This window comes from Apus apus, chromosome 1 (genome assembly GCF_020740795.1).
Source record: "Apus apus isolate bApuApu2 chromosome 1, bApuApu2.pri.cur, whole genome shotgun sequence".
Lineage (NCBI taxonomy): Eukaryota > Metazoa > Chordata > Aves > Apodiformes > Apodidae > Apus > Apus apus.
In genome coordinates, this window is record NC_067282.1 from 111,779,303 (window position 1) to 111,797,693 (window position 18,391).

Genomic DNA, 18,391 nt, shown 5'->3' on the forward strand with positions numbered 1-18,391 from the left:
AGATACTGACTCATTATGGTTTCTTTGATCCTTCCCAACATAAGCAGCTATAAGAAGTAAGCAATTTTACTTCCCTGGGTCTTTTCCTATTTGTTTCCTGTAGTGTCAGCCTGCTCAAGCAAGCAGTCCTTGCTTGTGCCATAACACTGCTTATCCTGCCCGTGATCTCTTTTAAAGACACAGCAGTTCTGATTAAACACCATCAGCATTACTGATGAGGTAAGTCTACTGTCACGGGTGGGTAAGCCAGAATTCTAATCTCTACTCAGGCACAGCAAAGAACTACCATGTCGAGACACTGCTTGTGACTTCCCCAGCCTCTACTAGAATTTTGGGAAAGGGCTGACTCCTTAGACATCCTGCTCTGGCCATACACCTTCAATAATACCAATAAAAAATATTGTTCCCCAAAATTTTTTTATGCTGGAGCATCTCTTTCTTGAGAGAATTCATACATACATATTTACTTAAATATTATTACAGGTGAATGGTGTCTACACTGCCTCTACCAATGCTTGTGACCTAGGGAGGAAAGGAATTATTAGTTTAATAATGCAATAAGGTGATGGTTAGAAAAGCAAAGATACAGCTTTCAGTAACATTAGATTTACTATATTAAGCTTTTAACACTGCAAGAGATTTATAGTGACAGATTCTGTTGTAGACTAGCAAAAGTTATTGCAATTCTTGCAACTTTCACATTAATCACATTTAAACATGCTGCTAACAGATGGGCATCATGGAGCATGAGGTCTCTCATGACCCAGTGCTAACAAAAGCATGTAAGCATGTCTAGGAGATCTTGTGGCTTCTACAGTTCAGAGACATCGTATATGCAGGCACTTTATTATTGTTTTTGTTGTATGTTATCTACCATTATTAGAAAAGCTCATGTTAAATAGATTACAGACTTCAGCATACATGAGTGGGAAGGGAAAGGGGGGGGAGAGGGAGGGGGCAGAAATAATCAAAATAAGACCACCCACACAAAGTTCCTCTAAGTCCACACTGCATGATCCTGATTTTTCCACCACACAGAGAAAGCCTTAGATTCTGCACTATAAGTTTTCCTTTGACACTTGACCTGTACAAACCTTTTCCCAAATCCCAGCTGCAGGCCCAAGCTGTGAGAAGTGAGCTGCCAGACACTAGCCTGGCTGGACAGAGAACAACCTGTCCTCCCCTTTCATTAGTGCAGATGTCAAGCTCAGGTGGCCCTTTCTGGCTGAAGCTGGGAGAGCACCTGAAGAGAACAGCAGCGTTAGCACTCGACATCCAGATAGAATGCATGAGACATTTATTAAACTTCCCAGCACCATTTTTTAATTAAACTATATCCCTGGATACATCCCTGTCTTTACATGACTGTAATTAACCAGGACACATTGGCTGTAAATAAGAAAACTCAATCTCCTCTACGAGCCAAGTCTCAGTAGAAAGACTGGCAACTACAAACTTAGCCCAACTTGAAGTTGGTCCTCATGGGGCAAGAGCTGCAGTTCTCAGTTAATAAGGAATCACCTGGGGGTACTGCCTTCACCAGGCAGAATGGCATGGCACTTAGATGAGTTTGCCCATCTTGTCATTACTCTTGATGTGGAAGCATCACCAAGCAACCCAGCTCATCCTCACTGCTTGTGTGATATCACCTCCAAGAAGAAGGGATGGGCCATCACCCTGCCACAGAGCTGAGGAACAAAGGTGTACAGAGCCCACTTTGCCCCCTGGTATTTAACAGAAGTGAAGGGACTCCCTCAAGCATACAACCTAGAAACTTTCTTTGCTCAGTAGCAAGAGACAAGCATACCTTTGAAATGGATGGATGGCCTGAAGTTTAGAGTGCTAAAGCTTGGTGATCTGAATCCCACTAACAATCTTCACCCAAGCCACCATGCAAAGTCAACAGGTCTCCTAAGCACCAATATTCTAGCTGCTGGGGCCCTCTGCCTCCTTTGCTCCAACCTCGGAACATCCTCAGAACACTCAGGAGGGACTCAGGCCCTTGATGGGTCTGGGTCTCCTCTTCACAGCTACCAGTTGTTTACAGATAGCAGCTGAGAAGCTACATTCTGTGTTTTCTCATACACAAAATGGTGCACACACACAGCCCACCAGCAGAAAAGTATACAGAAAAAATACTGTCATTCCCATGCTACCTTCCAAAGAGTTGGGAGGCCAATTGTCTTGCAGGCCAGATCCTGGCACGGCTGCCTCTGAAAGAGGATGAGGTTCCACAGCTATAGCCTGTCAGGAGTGTCTTCTGAGACATATCACAACCCATGACACACACTGGTTGCTCAGGATGGAAGACACAAAGTCATGTCTGGACAGTTAGATGACAAATCAATGTTTAAGTTAAGACCTATATGAAAGTTTTATTCCAAGGGCTGCAGTGGTATTGAAAACATTGCACAGGCTCCATCTTGGCCAGGCGATGCTGCCTGCAAGCAAGTTTCAGCATTAGCTGGCCTGTAGCATTTTAACACACACCATCATGTTCATAACCCACATGAAGGAATTCAGTGCTGCTCCTCAATGAAAAACTTCCGTGGCAGTGAAAAAGAGAGACCCTGGTCTGAATACCTCCATGAGGTGGCTCTTCTTACAGCTTCTCAAAGGATAACATGCACTCTCTCTCTTTTTTCTTTTTTTAATCATCTCCCCACTATGCATGCACACCTCCATCCACAGTAACATTATGGAAAAATGACCACCCTAACTTTAACCTTTCTTCAGCAGAGATGGAGTGCAAAGCAGAGAAGGGCACCTAGGGACCAGCAGAAAAATAATCTCCTCTTCGTGCATTCTGTTCAGGACGAGCTTGCTCCTTAGATTCAGGCCTGCTGGACATACAGGCCAGAATCATCCAAGTTATTTTAAACAAGCCATGTTGTGTAGCACCGCTTCTAGAAACCCTGCTTCAGCAAGTGCTCTTTCAGGAATGACAAGAGGCTGCCTCCTTACCGACTTCCCAGTGCTGACTCCTCTCCCACACACCGAAACCTGCACAGCAGTCAGGCAGGGCAGCAGGAGCTGCCCACCAACACTACACATGGGAAAAAGCTGCCCTGAAAAGCAGCTTCATTGCAAAGATGAAGCAGAAGAGAAACATCATCTGCTAATCCTCAAAGCTGCTAAGAGGAACGTCAAGGAAGAAGAGAAGTGGAGGTGGGAGATACAATTCACTTGTTATAAATTGCAAATGAAAGCTGGAAGGAAGAAAGCTGGAGGATGGCAGGCAAGACCTCTGACAGTTTCCTGGTCAGTATGAAACCAGGTTCTTCAGACCCCAAACCTACAAGCACAGCTGCAGAGCCACAGTCCAGTGTCCACAACTCGTTCAGCCAGGACTGCACTGGTACAGGGATTCCAGGGAGCAGGGGTTCATATGACAACTCACAACTGACCACCACATCTCCAAAACACAGCAGGAAAAATGCCATACAGATTTGAAAGAAAAATGCACCTAGTTCTACAAGGTTGTAAAATGTTCCTGTAGTGCTATCAGGACACAAAAGCAGTCTAGAGAACTCCGTATTGTGCAGGTGAAAATATTCTTGGTAAATTATTTAACATTGTCACACCCACTGAACATGATCTGAAAAAAAAAAACAAGAACTACTTTGACACAGCAAATGTATCTTGGACAAAGAAGCATTGAAGTATTGGCCAAAGTTTGACTCAGTCAGCTCCAGCCTACAATACTAGAGCATTTAATTATGCTATCCAGCATTTAGCTCTAGGGTTCTGTCCATCTGGCTCATGCCACTAGAAGCAAGAAGCTAGAGAAGAGCAGACTGCAGCAAACAAGGTCAGTATGTGCCAACTTCTGTAGAGACATATTTAACAAGCCCAAGGTTGGACTGTCTCAAAAGAAACGAAGGCAGAGGAGACATCTCTCTGCAACAATAAATACAACTGTACACTTGCATCACTTTCCCTTTCACTTACCCATCTGTTCACTTGGAAAAAATAATTTCATCAATTCAGCTAAGGTTTTCTACATTTTTATTTAATTTTTCAACCCTTGCTGTAACACATAGCTGGGGTAATTTATTAAAAAGCAAAGGGTTTACTGTTTCAAGTACAATCAAACAGAGTAACTCTCACATTCCCAAGCAAGATGTACCTCACTTTTGGGGCAGGATCACCTATTACATCCAGTAGAAGAGCTTCCGTTAATGCCACCAGAATTTCTTGAGTTGAAACTAATCACCCACTGTGAGACAGATGGGATGGAAATGAAACAAACTCAACAACAAGATGCTGTTGGATGTGGCTGTAAAATTTGTCTCCCCTTTATTAAGCTTTTCTAGCCTTAGTGTCCAATATTACATCATCCAGTCTTTCCACTGTTCTTCTTCCTTTATCTAGCTATGTCTCTATGTATACATATATATAAAAATGTGTTCTTCTAGTGACACAGAATTTTGAGGAAGAAGTTGCTATCCAACCCTCTCCAATTTCAACAATTGTTTCTAAACGTCTGCACAAAATTGGGCACAATCATTTAATTTAGAGTCACAGAGCCTTTTAGTCTCACAGTCTAAGACGCTGCTTATCATGTCAGATCTATAGCCAAACACGAAACAGAATTCCAGAAAGGAAATAAGTAATCACTTCGAGTTGTGATATTTTGCAGCTTCCACTCATTTCCCTTAACGATTTGCCATTCTGCTAGGTTCTTCAGTACAGCACTCAGGAACAAGCAGATAAATGAAGAATACTTCTAATCTACATTAATAATTTGTGTTAAGTTCCACTTGGACAATTTCATAAATGAATAGCCACATTATAGCGGCTGAAGGTAGCTGTAACCCATTCACTCATTTACAGACCTAGCCCTCCTCAAACAGAGATTCTCATTTCCACACCATACCTGTAGGCAGATAATTTTATCCTTGGATCTGATCTAGAATTTCCCTGTAAATTTTGCATGTATTGACCAAGGTCCCTAAAAAAATAGACAGTGCAAGCTGGGCAAATACCATGGGTCGTATTTTAAACAGGCAAACAAGTGTCAAGGAGAACTCTGAGCACAAGTCCAGCCTGTTTCAGCTTCTCTCCTCCTCCTTTGTCAGATGTGGGTGGTCAGCTTCTTCTGTGGTCAACCCATGGTCAAGGCTGCCATCCTATGCACCTCCCAAGTGCTCCAGTTAGCTTCCTTCAAACAGACCTGGTCCAGAGCACAGCAGTGCACAGGCACATGGCTGGCAACTGCACATCTGTACAACATGGTGACCCTACCACAGCCCTGCTGCCTTGTTGTGTGGGCTGGCAAGCAGACTCCTCGCTGTGTGGGTAGCCCCATGCCCCAGGCAGTGGCCCAGTCCCATAGCCCTGCTCTCTGAGCAAGTTCATTTGGCCCAAGAGTGAGCAAGTATGAAACTGGAAACACCCAAGTGCAGACTACCCTTGCTTCACCACTCTGGCTTGTGGGCTCCAGCCACCAATTCACACCAGCTAACAGTGACAGAGATGGATGGTAAATTTTCAGATCCTAGTCTCAATTAGGAGGATTTTATCCAGAGCACAGCTCATCCAGTCTCTGTCTGGGCACCAAGGCTTAATCAGCCCTGTGGCAGCTGTAACAGAGGCCAAAAAATATTGCTGAAGTCATGAAGTAGTGGTACTTATTTTAGGCTATTAGCTGAGGAATGACAAGACGATTGCCACAAAATATACTTCAGTTAGAGTGCCATTTGAAAGTAAGGGAACTTAAACGAGTGATTTTAATATGCCAGGCACAATGAATGCATTTACAACATCTATTAAAAGTAGGTTATGTTTGGGGGAGTGGGTTAATTAAATCTTAGCAGGTTATCGGTAGTTTATTAACTGAACAAGACAGCATCACATTAAAGATAATCAATGGAGAATAAACCACAGTCATAAAAAATAATACTGTTCATTCTCACAATGAGGGAGGTTTGCCTTTGCCATTGAGACAGAGGTAAAAGCATAGCTGTATCCACTGCAAAACTGTCATGAAAAGACGAGCAAAGGATAGGATGGCCCAAAAGAAAAGTCATTCATGGCATAAGTTTTCCCTCAAAAAAAAACCCATTAAAATTGAAAAGAAATAATCAGTAATTCTAGAGGGGAAAGATGAATACGAACAAGCAGTTTTGCAAGCAGCGGAACTAATGAAGCCTGGTTTTCTCCAGCTTTTATGTCATGCAAAGGACTGACTCACATTGAAGGAAATGTGAGCTCCAACTGGAGCACTTTTTTTTTATTGGGTTGGAACATTTACATAGGATCCTTTTCCCCATGGATTTTCTAGTGTCTAATAGAACAAGCCCTTCATTCAAATGCAGCAGGAATAGTCTGTTCTCTCCTTTTACCTGGCAGCCTCTTTTATGATTACTACACTGAGGCAATGTAGTTGAAATTGCAGCTGAGTAACATACAAAATTTCTGAATGGCTGGTGTGCGATAGACCTGCATGCCCACCACCCTCTCTGCTATATACGCACAGAGTGTGCTATTCCTTCCCACTTGTTTCAATAAGAAACAAGGCTAAAACTGATGTTGTCAGAATAATCTATCCTACAGGGAAAATTTACCTTTGGCATGTTAACTGTGTACAAGACTTCAGGCAATTTGCTGCAGAAACTAAGGCTTCAGGTAGCTTCAGCAATACTTGTTGCAGTGGAACAGAGTTGATATGGGAGGGGACACAGGATCTCTTCAGCATACTGAGGTAGGAGCCTCTGTGATGATGCTAACTGCTGGGGTTCAGGAAAGCCAGAGGAGCTGTGTTTAGCACAGTCCAAAGCACAGGTTGTGCTGTGCAGCCAGAAGAGGTTTTGAATAAGCATGAGAAACCCATCCACCCAAAAAAAAAAACCACAAGGAAGAAAAAATGCTCGCATTCAAAACTTGGATTGCACAGAGCTACGTAGCTTCCAGGGTAAGAGCTGGGCACATGGAAGTCAGTGGTCAATCAATGATCTATGATTTTCTTTTTGAGAAATGAATTAATATAGAGCACTCGGCTATCATGCACACAACATTCCACCAAAAATGGCTTCACCAAAGACCATGCCTATGCAAAGAAGTGGCCCTTTTCTTTCCTGTAAAGAAATAAACAGACCTTACAGGGAATAAAAACTAAGCTGGGTAGTACCCGCTCCTTGGATCCACTCTGATTTCGGTGATAAGTGTTCAATCATAATTAATCTCTCATTTCACTTAAAATTAAATTGCCCCTTACCATATCTCACTAAATACTGGATGCAGTGACACATGTATATCATCTTAAAAAAAAAAAATTGCCTCTGAGCATCACAATGAGTTACTGCTGCCTACCCCGAGCTTCATCATCAATAAGATCTGATTTCCAAAACCACGGGCAGCCACCGACCATTTGAAGAGAACAACACTTGCTGATACCTTTTGGGGGGGGGTGAAATTGAGCATGCACAGAGAGTCCAGTTTTGCCTTTAAAGCAGTCTAAAGCCTGTGGATGCAGAGGAATGTTTCAATGCATGCTGCATATTTCACTCCTAAAAATGGCCCAATCCTACAGCCACTGATACACACATCTTGAAGGAGAGGGACTAGCACCTTTAACCCCCAACTCACTCCCTGTCCAGGCCAACTTAAAGGTCTTTTCAAACATCATCAAGCTAACAAAAAAACTTTGAGAAGGCAGGGGGAAAAGCTGCAGAGGCCGGAACAAGCTATGCATATTTATAGCACAAACACACCGCCCTATGCTCACTCTCCTTAATCACATGCACACATACTAGCAAGACAGCTCCTTCAAACTTTCTCAGGGACTCGGTCTGAGTGGCTATAGTTCAAAGTCCAACTGCCTTGGCAGCTGAAAAGAAGGAGAAAACCATGGTGGCTTTGTAAGAATTACAGTGATCCTATTAAAAAAAAAAAAAAAATGTCATTCTCTGCTGGGACTTAACATGGCAGTGCCACGCAGCAGTCAATGAATCCAGCAGCATTTGAAGCACACAGCTCCTCGTGTAATTAAACCACAGGCTTAATTAGGTTCCAATCACTATTGCTTTCTTCCCGCCTTCAGCCAAGAAGGTAGAAGAAAAGATTGTTCAATACAGATACTGCAATTTAAAGTCTTGAGTTAAGAACACAGTGGGTGTATATCTACTATAAAATCTATCCTAAAAACATGCCAGTTGTTAAACTAAGCAGTACATTAGAAGCAGTTAGATATAATGAGAATGTAAATGGAAAGAATTCTAGGGAGATATTTCAGCATACAGTGCGTGCTGTTTTCAGCTATCTTTTATTTTAATCATGCTCTAAGCCCTGCCTTTTTGAACTTTTTATAAATTCTGCTATCTCCCTTTGCAGTTACTTACATATTGGTATATAAATTCAAAGACGAGAGGCAATTAGGAATGAAGCAAAGACTCCCTCTCTTGATGCTAATACATCAAAGCAAGTGAAAAAACCTTCCCCCCCTGCATGCATACTGGGTAACATAGAGAGTTTCTGCTCTTCACAGCTCAAGTAGTTCCAATCGAGAGTCTGATGTCAGCCTCTGATTACATGGAGATGCCAAGCGATTGGAAAGAGCGGCTTTTGAAAATCCCAGCTCTCTGACTCACAAGACCACACAACCCTGCAATGATGCTTTTAAAATGAGTATGTGTATTATGCACATCAACCGGCCGTATGGTTTTTTCCCCCACTTTGGGCATCGTAACCCTGCTTTTAAGAGTTCCCTGGGGGTCTCTGCTTGATTTGGGTAGAACATGTCTAGGTATGTGTGAGGGAAATGTGTCAGATTAAGGGCTTTTTTAAACAGCCAGCACTCCTCTGCACTCCATCTCTGTTGCTATCCAGTTTGGAGAAAGGAAGAGCCAGGTGCTGCCTTTCAACAGCCAGGCTTAAGAAGTTTGCCTTTGCCAAAATGGAGGAGAGGTTGGGACTGGTTCATGCCACAGAGCAGTAAGGGCCAGCTCCCTCTCTTTTCTCTCCACCTTTGCATATGTCTGCCAGACCAGCCATAATCTGGTCCTTGGAACTGAAGCCAAAAAACAGGTAAACCTATGTAACAAATATCAACAAAACCTGATTCTGCAGATTCAGAACAGCAGTGAGTGGCACTGTCACACTGGATATTTATATTTGCTTCCTGCAAGTCCTTTCCTCAGTCCATGGACATTTGAGAACTATGCAAGAGTTTTTTTGGAATTACTCCAGGCCTTTCATCTTCCATAAAGGGAAACTACCATCTTTTATGCATGAGAATCAACAGGTGAATGACCTTCCTATGATCTCAGTTAGTTATCAGAGTCTGCTTATTTCTTAATCTCCAGATCTCTCCTGTATCAGCAGGGGAACTAACAAAAAGTAGGAATGACTCCATTGATTTCACTGAACACTCATCTTATGCTTCCATATGAACACATACATTAAATTACAAAGGCTTTTAAATAGAGGCATGGTGTTTTAAAGGGGCTGTGGGAAGGCATTTCTGTTAAACCATCAGATCCACAGTAAGAACAAGTCTCTTACAGGCCTGATCCTGTTTTCTCTGCAGTTTTAATCCTGTGTAAAGGAGACCTCACTGGTCTTAAAGAAGCTAAGCCATTTCCAACAGAATTTCTAATAAATCTACTGGAGACCCTCACTTGGCTCTTGGACATAAGCCAGAAAGAACTCCTACTAATGATTATAAGATTACACAGCCATATAGCTGCAGTAAGGTGGGAATCAAACTTGGAATATTTTTGGATATCAGGCCTTCTGACTGGCAGACTCTTCATCTTGCAACAAAATCCCCAGACAGTTCAAACCTGTTACATCAGTCTAAGTACTAGTTATGGGATGAAAAGCAAGGAACTATAAAATGGCAAAGGCCTTCTATACTATACTGATGGAAAAGCAAGCAAATGAGATTTGGCAAAATTTCTGGAGATTTACATCTATGTAACAGGGAATGGCTTCACAGGAAAATCAGTGCTGTCTGCTATTCAACTGCTACCAGGCCATGCCAGATAAAGGCTAGTGAGTCTACCTGAGCAATGGGCTCTCAGAGCCTTTTCACTAAGAGTCCCACTAACCTCAGTGGGAAAAAGGATTTTACACTCTGCTTTTAGCTGCAAAGAGGCCAGCTTCTCCTCTGTGCAAGCAAACATGTCTGAAGGTGACTTCCAAAGCATTGCATCCCTGCCAAAGCCACCTGACAAATTCTGTCCTGTTACCTTCAATCATGTACTAAACGGATGAGAAAAAACTCTCAAGCCCAGTCTCTGAAGGGTCATGCTCTTATCACATAAAAGGTCTTTTATCACTATTCTGCAAACAAAGATAAGGAATCTGTCTCCTAAATGACAGTACTCTACCTAATGGTGCTCTAGCTAACGTTTAACGTTACAGGTAAGGTAGGGATGGAATCCTTACATGAGTAGGTTTTTCTTCCTCTGTTCCTTTGTTGTTCTGACAGCAGTAAAGGTAAGCGGAAAAGCTGATGCTTTGGCCTCCTGCTCCCTTTGACTCTGCTAACTTGCCGTCAACCCTCTGCATTTAGAAGAGGCCAAACACTGAGGAAATGCTCCAACTTTCCCACACCCACAACTTGGGTTATTTGCATTCATGAGCAAACTACAGTCAAGTGCACCAGAGAGGCAAGTTCTCTAAAACAAATGAGTGCACCTCAACCGGGATGACACCACAAAATCACACCTGGCAAGTAAAGCCAAAAGCCTTTCTGCTTTTCCAAAAAGACAAAGTGGAGAGGACGTGTCAGTCTATTTGGACAGGTGCGGGACACAAATCTGAAGGTGATGGATTACTACATCCCGGGTACAACTCAGCTTTGTATTGGAGGGGTTTTTTTTTGCACCAAACAAGGACTTCCCAATTCATATGATTTCAATGTACAAAGGGAGCTCTGAATACATCCTTGTGCCATGCCTCGTGTCCCCAGGCTAGCTTTACACTTACATATGCTTATACACTATAAAACACTATAATACAAAGTCAAGTGAAGCTAGAAGTCTGTTCTGATTTGTCTCCCACAGTATCCAAGATATTTTTATTTAAATGTATGCAACCCATGGAGGTCTACAGCTGTGTCTCTGCACAACAGCAAAACCCCACAATGAAAACTGCACTTTAAATTATCCAAGATTTTGTAAAGCTGGAATAAAGTGCAACACTTACCTACCAAACTTGCACTTGCTGCTTTTTTTCTTTTAAGATGGAACCTACTCTTAAGGTCCTAAGTACCTGCCTGAAGATCTGCACAAGGATGCTGACCAACAAGTAGCCTGGGATGGCCTTGCGATACAACTGTATCCTGAGAGGACAGCATTAATGTTCCTAGTTTCCATTTCAGCAGCAATTGAGACTTCAGTACATTAAGTCAAGGAGAAGAGGCATTATCTAACGAGCTTTGGGTCCAACAAATGTTTTGTAGAAATTGTAGGATTTTGGCAGAAGGCACATAAAAATCTTACAATTGATTAAACAATTCCCTGCAGTGCTGAAAACCCAAACAGAAGAGCATTATATTAGTGTGTGTAAAAACAAAAACAAAACAAAAAAGCAACACACACTTACACAAAAACAGAACCCAAATGAAGTAAAATCAAAACAAAACCACTTAAAATCACAATGAAAGTGACTAAAAGCGAAAGTGAAACTAGCCAGGCTGTTCTCAGTAACTGGCTTCAATGAAACAGAATAATTTAATGCAGAGCCTAAAATTATAAAGAATCAGTTCACAGCTGTCTTTTTTACCTCAGTACTGACGCTACAGGAAAGAAGAAAACCCTATAGGGAAGCTCACTGCAGAGATCCGGGGGCTTCTGAAGAGCACAGTAACACAGGAGCTCCCCACACTTCTAAGTGGCTGTATCACTAACTGCAAGCACGTAGGAAAATCGGGAATGGCAAAGCGGAGCAATGAAGATACAGCAGGCAACCACTGGAAACAATACAGCTTTTATAAAGATTGTCTACCGGTAACACATTGATGCTTTCAGAAAAAGAGCCTGGAATGTGTGGAATTCTCTGGGATGCCAGGGTGCAGAGAGAACCTCCTTAACTAGGGCTTTCAAAATGTGCTGCCCAGTCCTTGCTGATTATTCAGAAAGCAAGATGGCTCACACACTATCAGTTTCCGAAAAGTACAATATTCCACTTAGGCTGCCAGATCTGTAGTCCCCTGGACTGAGAAATCAGGTTTCCAAATAATAACAAAGGCATTGAGTCCCAACTCTACACACAAATCCAGCTCTTCTGCATTTCTGTATTCCAACATAATCAAGTATCTAATAATAAAACTTGACAGTACCTCACTGTTCAGTTCTCTTGCTGTTAATAAGAAAACTCTAAGCAACACCCAGACTGACAACAATCATGTTATTCCCACATGGTCCTCTTTTAGAAGCAGACCCTGAAGCTGATCGTGATGAAAAGCAGGAAAGCACTTGGAGCAGCAGAAGGACAAAGCAGTTAGCTCAGGAGCTGAGCAGGAAAACATTTCTCACCCTTGTTTCTTTTTCAGTGAGAAGGTAGGAAAGGATTCATATTTGCAAGATGCTGGCTGCCCAGAGGCTTATCAGAAAGATGAAAGGACATGCAGCATCTGGGAAGGCAGAGACTACAGACCTTGAGATTTTGAAGATGACCTGCTTGCAACTGCCCAGAATCAGTCCTTTATTGCACCTAACAGGATTTTCCAGTCTTTCTGAAGAGTGGCCAAAAAAAAAACCAAACACCAACCAGAAACACATCAGTAAATACCTTTACCAGTAACTCAGCAGAGAAATGTAAGTTCTTTTCTTAAAGCAAAGCATACCAAGTCTTGAAAATGTTCACCACTGCAACAGCAACTGAGCTGAGAATGTTACAGCCCCATAAAAATGAGAGCAGTAGTGATAAATATTACTGGAAAAATGCCTTTTTAATTAATTTAATTTTTCTGTTGATATTCCCTGAACCCAATATAGATGTTTTATCTGAATACAACAATACATAAATTTCAATACAAAATATAGCATTATTATGCAAATTTGTACAATATACTCTTTTCAAGAGAGTTCTTTTCCTGCTGCTCTTCCCCTCAGTATCATCTCTGCGATTGCCAAGGAATGGCATCCTGGACAAGGGATTTGGCTAGGGAAGCCCCTCTAACCACTGGCTCCAGCAGCTCCCAAGGTAACATTAGTCCATTATTTCCTTTTCTTCACCCAGACTGTGCCTTCACAAGGGAATCTCAGAATCCAGCAGGCTTATGAGACATGGAGAAAAAGGCCTTCCAATGTCACAGCTCAGTATGTAGGGCATGTCTGGTAGCATTATTCTCAAATCACTCTGTTGCCCTCGGTGTTAGAACATGGAGAATGTCTCACTGTGGCCAAATAGCCAAGTAGCTTTAAATTGAGTACTTAAAAAAAAAAATGCGTGGTTGTGTTGCACTGTTGCGGTGCTAATGTAACAGTACAGGGAATCAGTCAATGCACCAAGCAGCCCAGCACCTCCAGACTCCTGGTATGGGACAAGTTCAATGCAACCATTACAGTGATGCCATGGCTGCAGTGGCTGTGTGCTTGTCACCAACTTATTCTTTGTGGCGCAAGTCCAGACCTCCAGCCAGTGCTGAATTATTCTTAGATGTGTCATTTGGGCTCAACAGCCAAATGGCAGCCCAGAGGCTACCCCATCGCCCCATGTTTGCTGCTAGTGGTAGAAGTCAGCATGCCTCAATGTGGTGTTGGTAAGGTCCTGGGCAGACCTGGGATCACGCTGTTGGTTTCAAACCACCAACTGAGTGCAGTGAAATTCTGCCAGGACAGAACTGTGTAGGCACTTCATGCTCAAAACAAACATTAGCATAATCTTGCTGAAAGTAATGATAAAGAAGGAGGTGTCAGCCCAGAAAGGAGAAAGCATGTTGTCACTATACACTACAGCAAGGATGGGGAGCTTCCTGCCAGCCAATTTTATCTGGCCCTTGGGGACACTGAGCAGCCTGGAGGCCAGAAGGAGGTGTTGCTGTGGATGTGTATGGATTTGCAGGACGTAAGAAAATGTGCAGAATGGTGCTGCTCAACTCCAGGCCCCAGTTGAGATGTCCAGGTATAGCACCATGCAAACGCAGCTGTGCAGGTCCAACACTGGATGGGGAATAAAAACAGCCAGAGCATGCAAAGAAGTTGACTGCTCATGCCCCTTGGGTCGATGTGGAGACTTTCACCTTTAAAGCACAGGTAGCACAGGGCTGCACGGAGAGAAGTGATGAGGGCTGGGCGATGTGCCTGCGAGCAGCTGCATAGCTGGAGGCGAGACGCTCGTCTACTGGAGGAGGGGCAGTGGCAAACCCGGCATTGTGGGGGAGCCCCTGGTTGGCCAGACAGAGGGACATCTGCAGCTCTATCGGCAACACTGCACTGTATACTGTAACGTGTACCAGGGGAGGAGGAGCAGCGGGCAGACACGGGGAAGATCACGACCAAAAATCTCTCCCTTTCTGAAGAGAGAGGGATTTAAAGGGAAACAAGAACACCAAAGAAGCGGATTCTGCATTCATCATCACGGGGTAAAGCCAGACTCTCTAATTAAGCGCATGACATAACTGTCCTGTAATATCTACGTTCTGCATTGTGATTTGAAAACAAGCTGCGCTTGCACAATCCAGAAAGAAAAAAAGCCACATAGATCAGAAAGGCTAAGCTCTGCTCTCACTTACATTCGTACATACCCACAGTTACTCAGCTCAAAAGACGTACAGATGGGAATGGGATACAAGGAGTTTCATTTCCTCAGACAGTTCCCTCACCGCACCGGCCAAGCCTCCTTCTCACCGCATTTCCCAATCACAGCCCAGCACTCCGCTCTGATTACACACTCGTCCTGAAACCACAGAAAGCCTTCCTCGGTCTGATCTACAGTTGATTTATATAAATGTATCGCCAGCAAAGTCACTCTACAGCTGCCGAGGATCTCGTTTACATACTGCTAAATACTTAAGGTTTGATTCTGTTAATCAGTACAGCTTCACTGATAGTAGAAGAGTTACTTCTACATCCACACTGTTCCAAAGAGGAGAAAACCTAAAGCACAGTTTTTCAAACAGCACTCAGAAGTGGGCATGCTTTCATTTACCCCAGGGTGAATTCACTTAACTGCACTCATTGGAGGCACCTGGGATTTAGAGGGGAACAGCAGAAGGCAAAAACTAAGTCAAATTCCCGTGTGAAGCTATTGCTTTTCCTACACCAGATATTACGAGAAGACAGACACCAAACTCTGCTATTCCAGACTTGTGATCCACAGCCCTACTTATCAAAAAAATACATATTCACAAGCGCTTGGGAAGTGTATGTGCCGGTGAGAGTACAAAATCATTACACAGCTGTGAACGCGAGCCATATTCAGCAGAAAGCAGCAGCTGTTGGGACTACGGAGCCTGTCACCGCTTTTATAGTTTGGGTGGAAGAAGCAGCAGGATTCAAGCACTTAGTGCTCCTAACACAAATCGCGTATTTCCTTGATCTTCTGCTTTCCGCCCCCCCCCCGCCTCCTCCCACTCCCCACCCAGCTCTTCAGGTCCCCTCTTTAAGCAGAAAGTAGTGATTAGCCAATGTTCCTTATCTTATGGCCGTAAAAGTTGGCTAACGACGAAGCAGCTTTTTTATTTCTACTCAAAAGCTTAAAATTTCGATCGGGAAGTCAGAGACAGTTCTAGCGGGAAGACAAATTTATCCAGAAAGGGAGGCAGCGAGCAAAGGGAGAAAACCCAAAGATGCCCCGGGACGGGGGATCATCCCCATCCCTGCCACCCCTCGCGATCCGGCAGCCAGACCGTGGCCCCCTTCCCCGGCCAAACCCTTGGCTGCAGAAGATGCGCCCCAAGAGCCCCGCCAGGCAGCTCCTTACGTAAGGCACAAACCACTGACATCATCCCTCTCGCCGGCATCTCCGCGGCGCCCAGCGGTGCCCACCGACCCGCCTCGACCCGCACCCGACCTGCACCGCCTCTTCCCACCCTGTCGCCCGGGGCTCCCTTCCCACCCGGCTCCGGCCCCAAACTTTGCACAGCGGGTTAGCGGAGGGCTGGCTTCGCCCGGCGGGCGCCCCGGGCTGCGGTGCGCTCCATCCCGCGGTACTTACGCACTGCCTCCTGCTTGGGGTCGAGGCCGCGCACGGCGCCCTGGAGGCCGGCGATGCGGCCGTGCAGCGCCCGGACGCGGCGGTGGGTGCCCTGGATGTCAGCCTCGACCTCCTGGAAGAGGGTGCAGGCGTGCCGGGCCACGTCGGAGAGCTGCCGGAGGATCCGCGACAGGGCCACGTTGCTGACCGAGCAGAGGTCCAGCACCATCAGCACCGCCGCCGCCTCCCTCTCCCCGCCTCCAGCAGCCTCCGCGCCCTCGCCCGCCGTCCCCGGCTCCTCCGGCGGCGGGTCCCGCGGCGGCGGCTCCGCACCCCAGCTCTCCTCCAGCACGGAGGCGGCGGGCTGCCGCCGGCACAGCCGCTGAGGCTCCACGGTCCGCTTGGCGAAGGGCATGGCCGAGCCCTCGGCCGGAGCTCTCCCGGGCTCCCGCGGGCACTGGCGGGGATCGCTGCCCTCCTCCTCCTCCTCCTCCTCCTCCTCCTCTCCTCGCCGCCGCCGCCGCTCCTTGCCCCGCCGCCGTCACTCGCAGGCAGCCGCCGGCGGGCGGCTCATCGCTTGGCTCCCTCCCTGCGCGGGGCTCCCGGGCTGCGGAGCTGCCGCCGCTGCCGCCGCGGGGAGCCGGAGCGCATCCGCGCCGCCTCGCTCGCTCGCTCGCTGCTCTGCCGCACGCCGTCCCGATCCAGCGCCGGGTGTGAAGGGGCGGCCCGAAAACACGGAGAGAGGAATCCCGCGGCCGCCAGGAGGAGCGAGCTGCCGAGCCAGCCGCCCGGGAGGGAGCGCGGCGGGGCGGGGGCAGGGGCCGGGGCCGGGGAGTGCCGAGCGGACAAACACCGCGGGGAGGCGCTGCAGAGCGGGCCGGGCCGTGCCATGCCGAGCCGGGATGAGCAGTGCCGGGCCGTGCCATGCCGAGCCGGGCCGTGCCATGCGAGCCGGGCCGTGCCGGGATGAGCAGTGCCGGGCCGTGCCATGCCGAGCCGGGCTGCGGAGAGGCAGCGGGGCCCATGGCAGCCCGCGGCCCGGCCAGAGCGACTCTTCTTCTGAGCGCTCTAGACCATCTTCCCTCTAGTGGGAGCACTGCCCAGGTGCGAGGAAGAAGAAGGAAAAGACACCGAGGAGAGCAAAAGGGAACCTATGCCAGCAAGGTCTGACCGCTGTGGGAGGCTGGTGCCTGCCCACGGGTGTCACGTCTCGGGGCGCGGTGGAGGATCCGGCACCCTCCGGAGTCAGGTGGATGCACTTGAGCAGCTGGCTTCTTAGGAGGTGTAGGGAAAACATGATTCCAGTCAGATAAGGAACACTGTTTCTGACGCAAGATAGCTGAGTTTGCTTACATACATTCCTGGAAGTTCAACGTCCCTAATGAGCAGGCATGAAATCTGTATGTAAACTGCAAATTATTAGTGGTAAATACACGGAGCAGATACCACAGAAAGAGCTGCCGTAAAAGGAGAGCCAAGCAGCTGCAAATGCAGGCATCCCACAGCTAGGAAATGTTAGCCTGAGTTTGCCCACTTGACCTTAACTTGTCATCCCTGCAAACGTGTGTTGCCATCCAGTCTGTCATTACATGGCCACACACAGGCAGCTTTCAGTTCCTGCTGGTCAAATAGTCTGAGTTGCAGATAGCTGCACCAGCCCCATGGTACCTGCACCCCAGGCTTGTGTGGGAGCAGTGAGCTGCTCCTAGGACAAGCTTAGGTCCGGAGGGTGGTTATAGTTCCATTCACAGAGCTTAGAGTCTGAGCTGATAAACTTCACTGGCCCAACTGCTGGCTTGTGGCACAGACAGCTCACGTACCTTCACACTGTGTCTCTGGGAGGGGGAACACACAACCACGCAGAGTTATCGGCTTTTAGCTCAATATTCTAACTTGGCTTGAAAAGAGCAGCTCCAGCCCCGTGCTCCGTAAGGGAAGAGGCTGCAGAGCCTGCCCCTGCCTTCCCCCATCTCAGTGCCACATCTCATGCCTGCTGGGGGGCCTGAAGTTTGGGTGCCACCCACTGTGAGCGGGCAGGGATGTGAGAGCCATCACAGACCAGGTGCAGTGCTCAAGCAATACTAACAATATCTCTTGGGCATCAGTGAAGCTGCTGCTAAAAATCACTCTAGAGTACAGAGTAAAAATGACCCAGTGTCTTCTGCAGCCATTGTACTGAAGCACAGACTGTACTGCTCTTCCCACCTGTGGGAGCTCATGGCATGTTATTAATAAGTCACTGAAAGGCATTTTAATATTTCACTTGAGATTCATAAAGGGGAGGGAGAATGGTTACGTTTTA

At 46.2% G+C, this 18,391-nt stretch overlaps 1 protein-coding gene across 1 annotated transcript in view; it reads right to left on the minus strand.

Moving 5' to 3' along the window:
- The window catches only part of NHS (NHS actin remodeling regulator), a 261,186-nt gene extending 244,682 nt beyond the window's left edge, over positions 1-16,504 (minus strand). Inside the window, exon 1 of the mRNA XM_051643012.1 lies at positions 16,111-16,504. Coding sequence (XP_051498972.1) covers positions 16,111-16,504 — 394 coding nt within the window. The remainder of the gene's footprint in view (positions 1-16,110) is intronic.
- Positions 16,505-18,391: the final 1,887 nt, after the last annotated feature.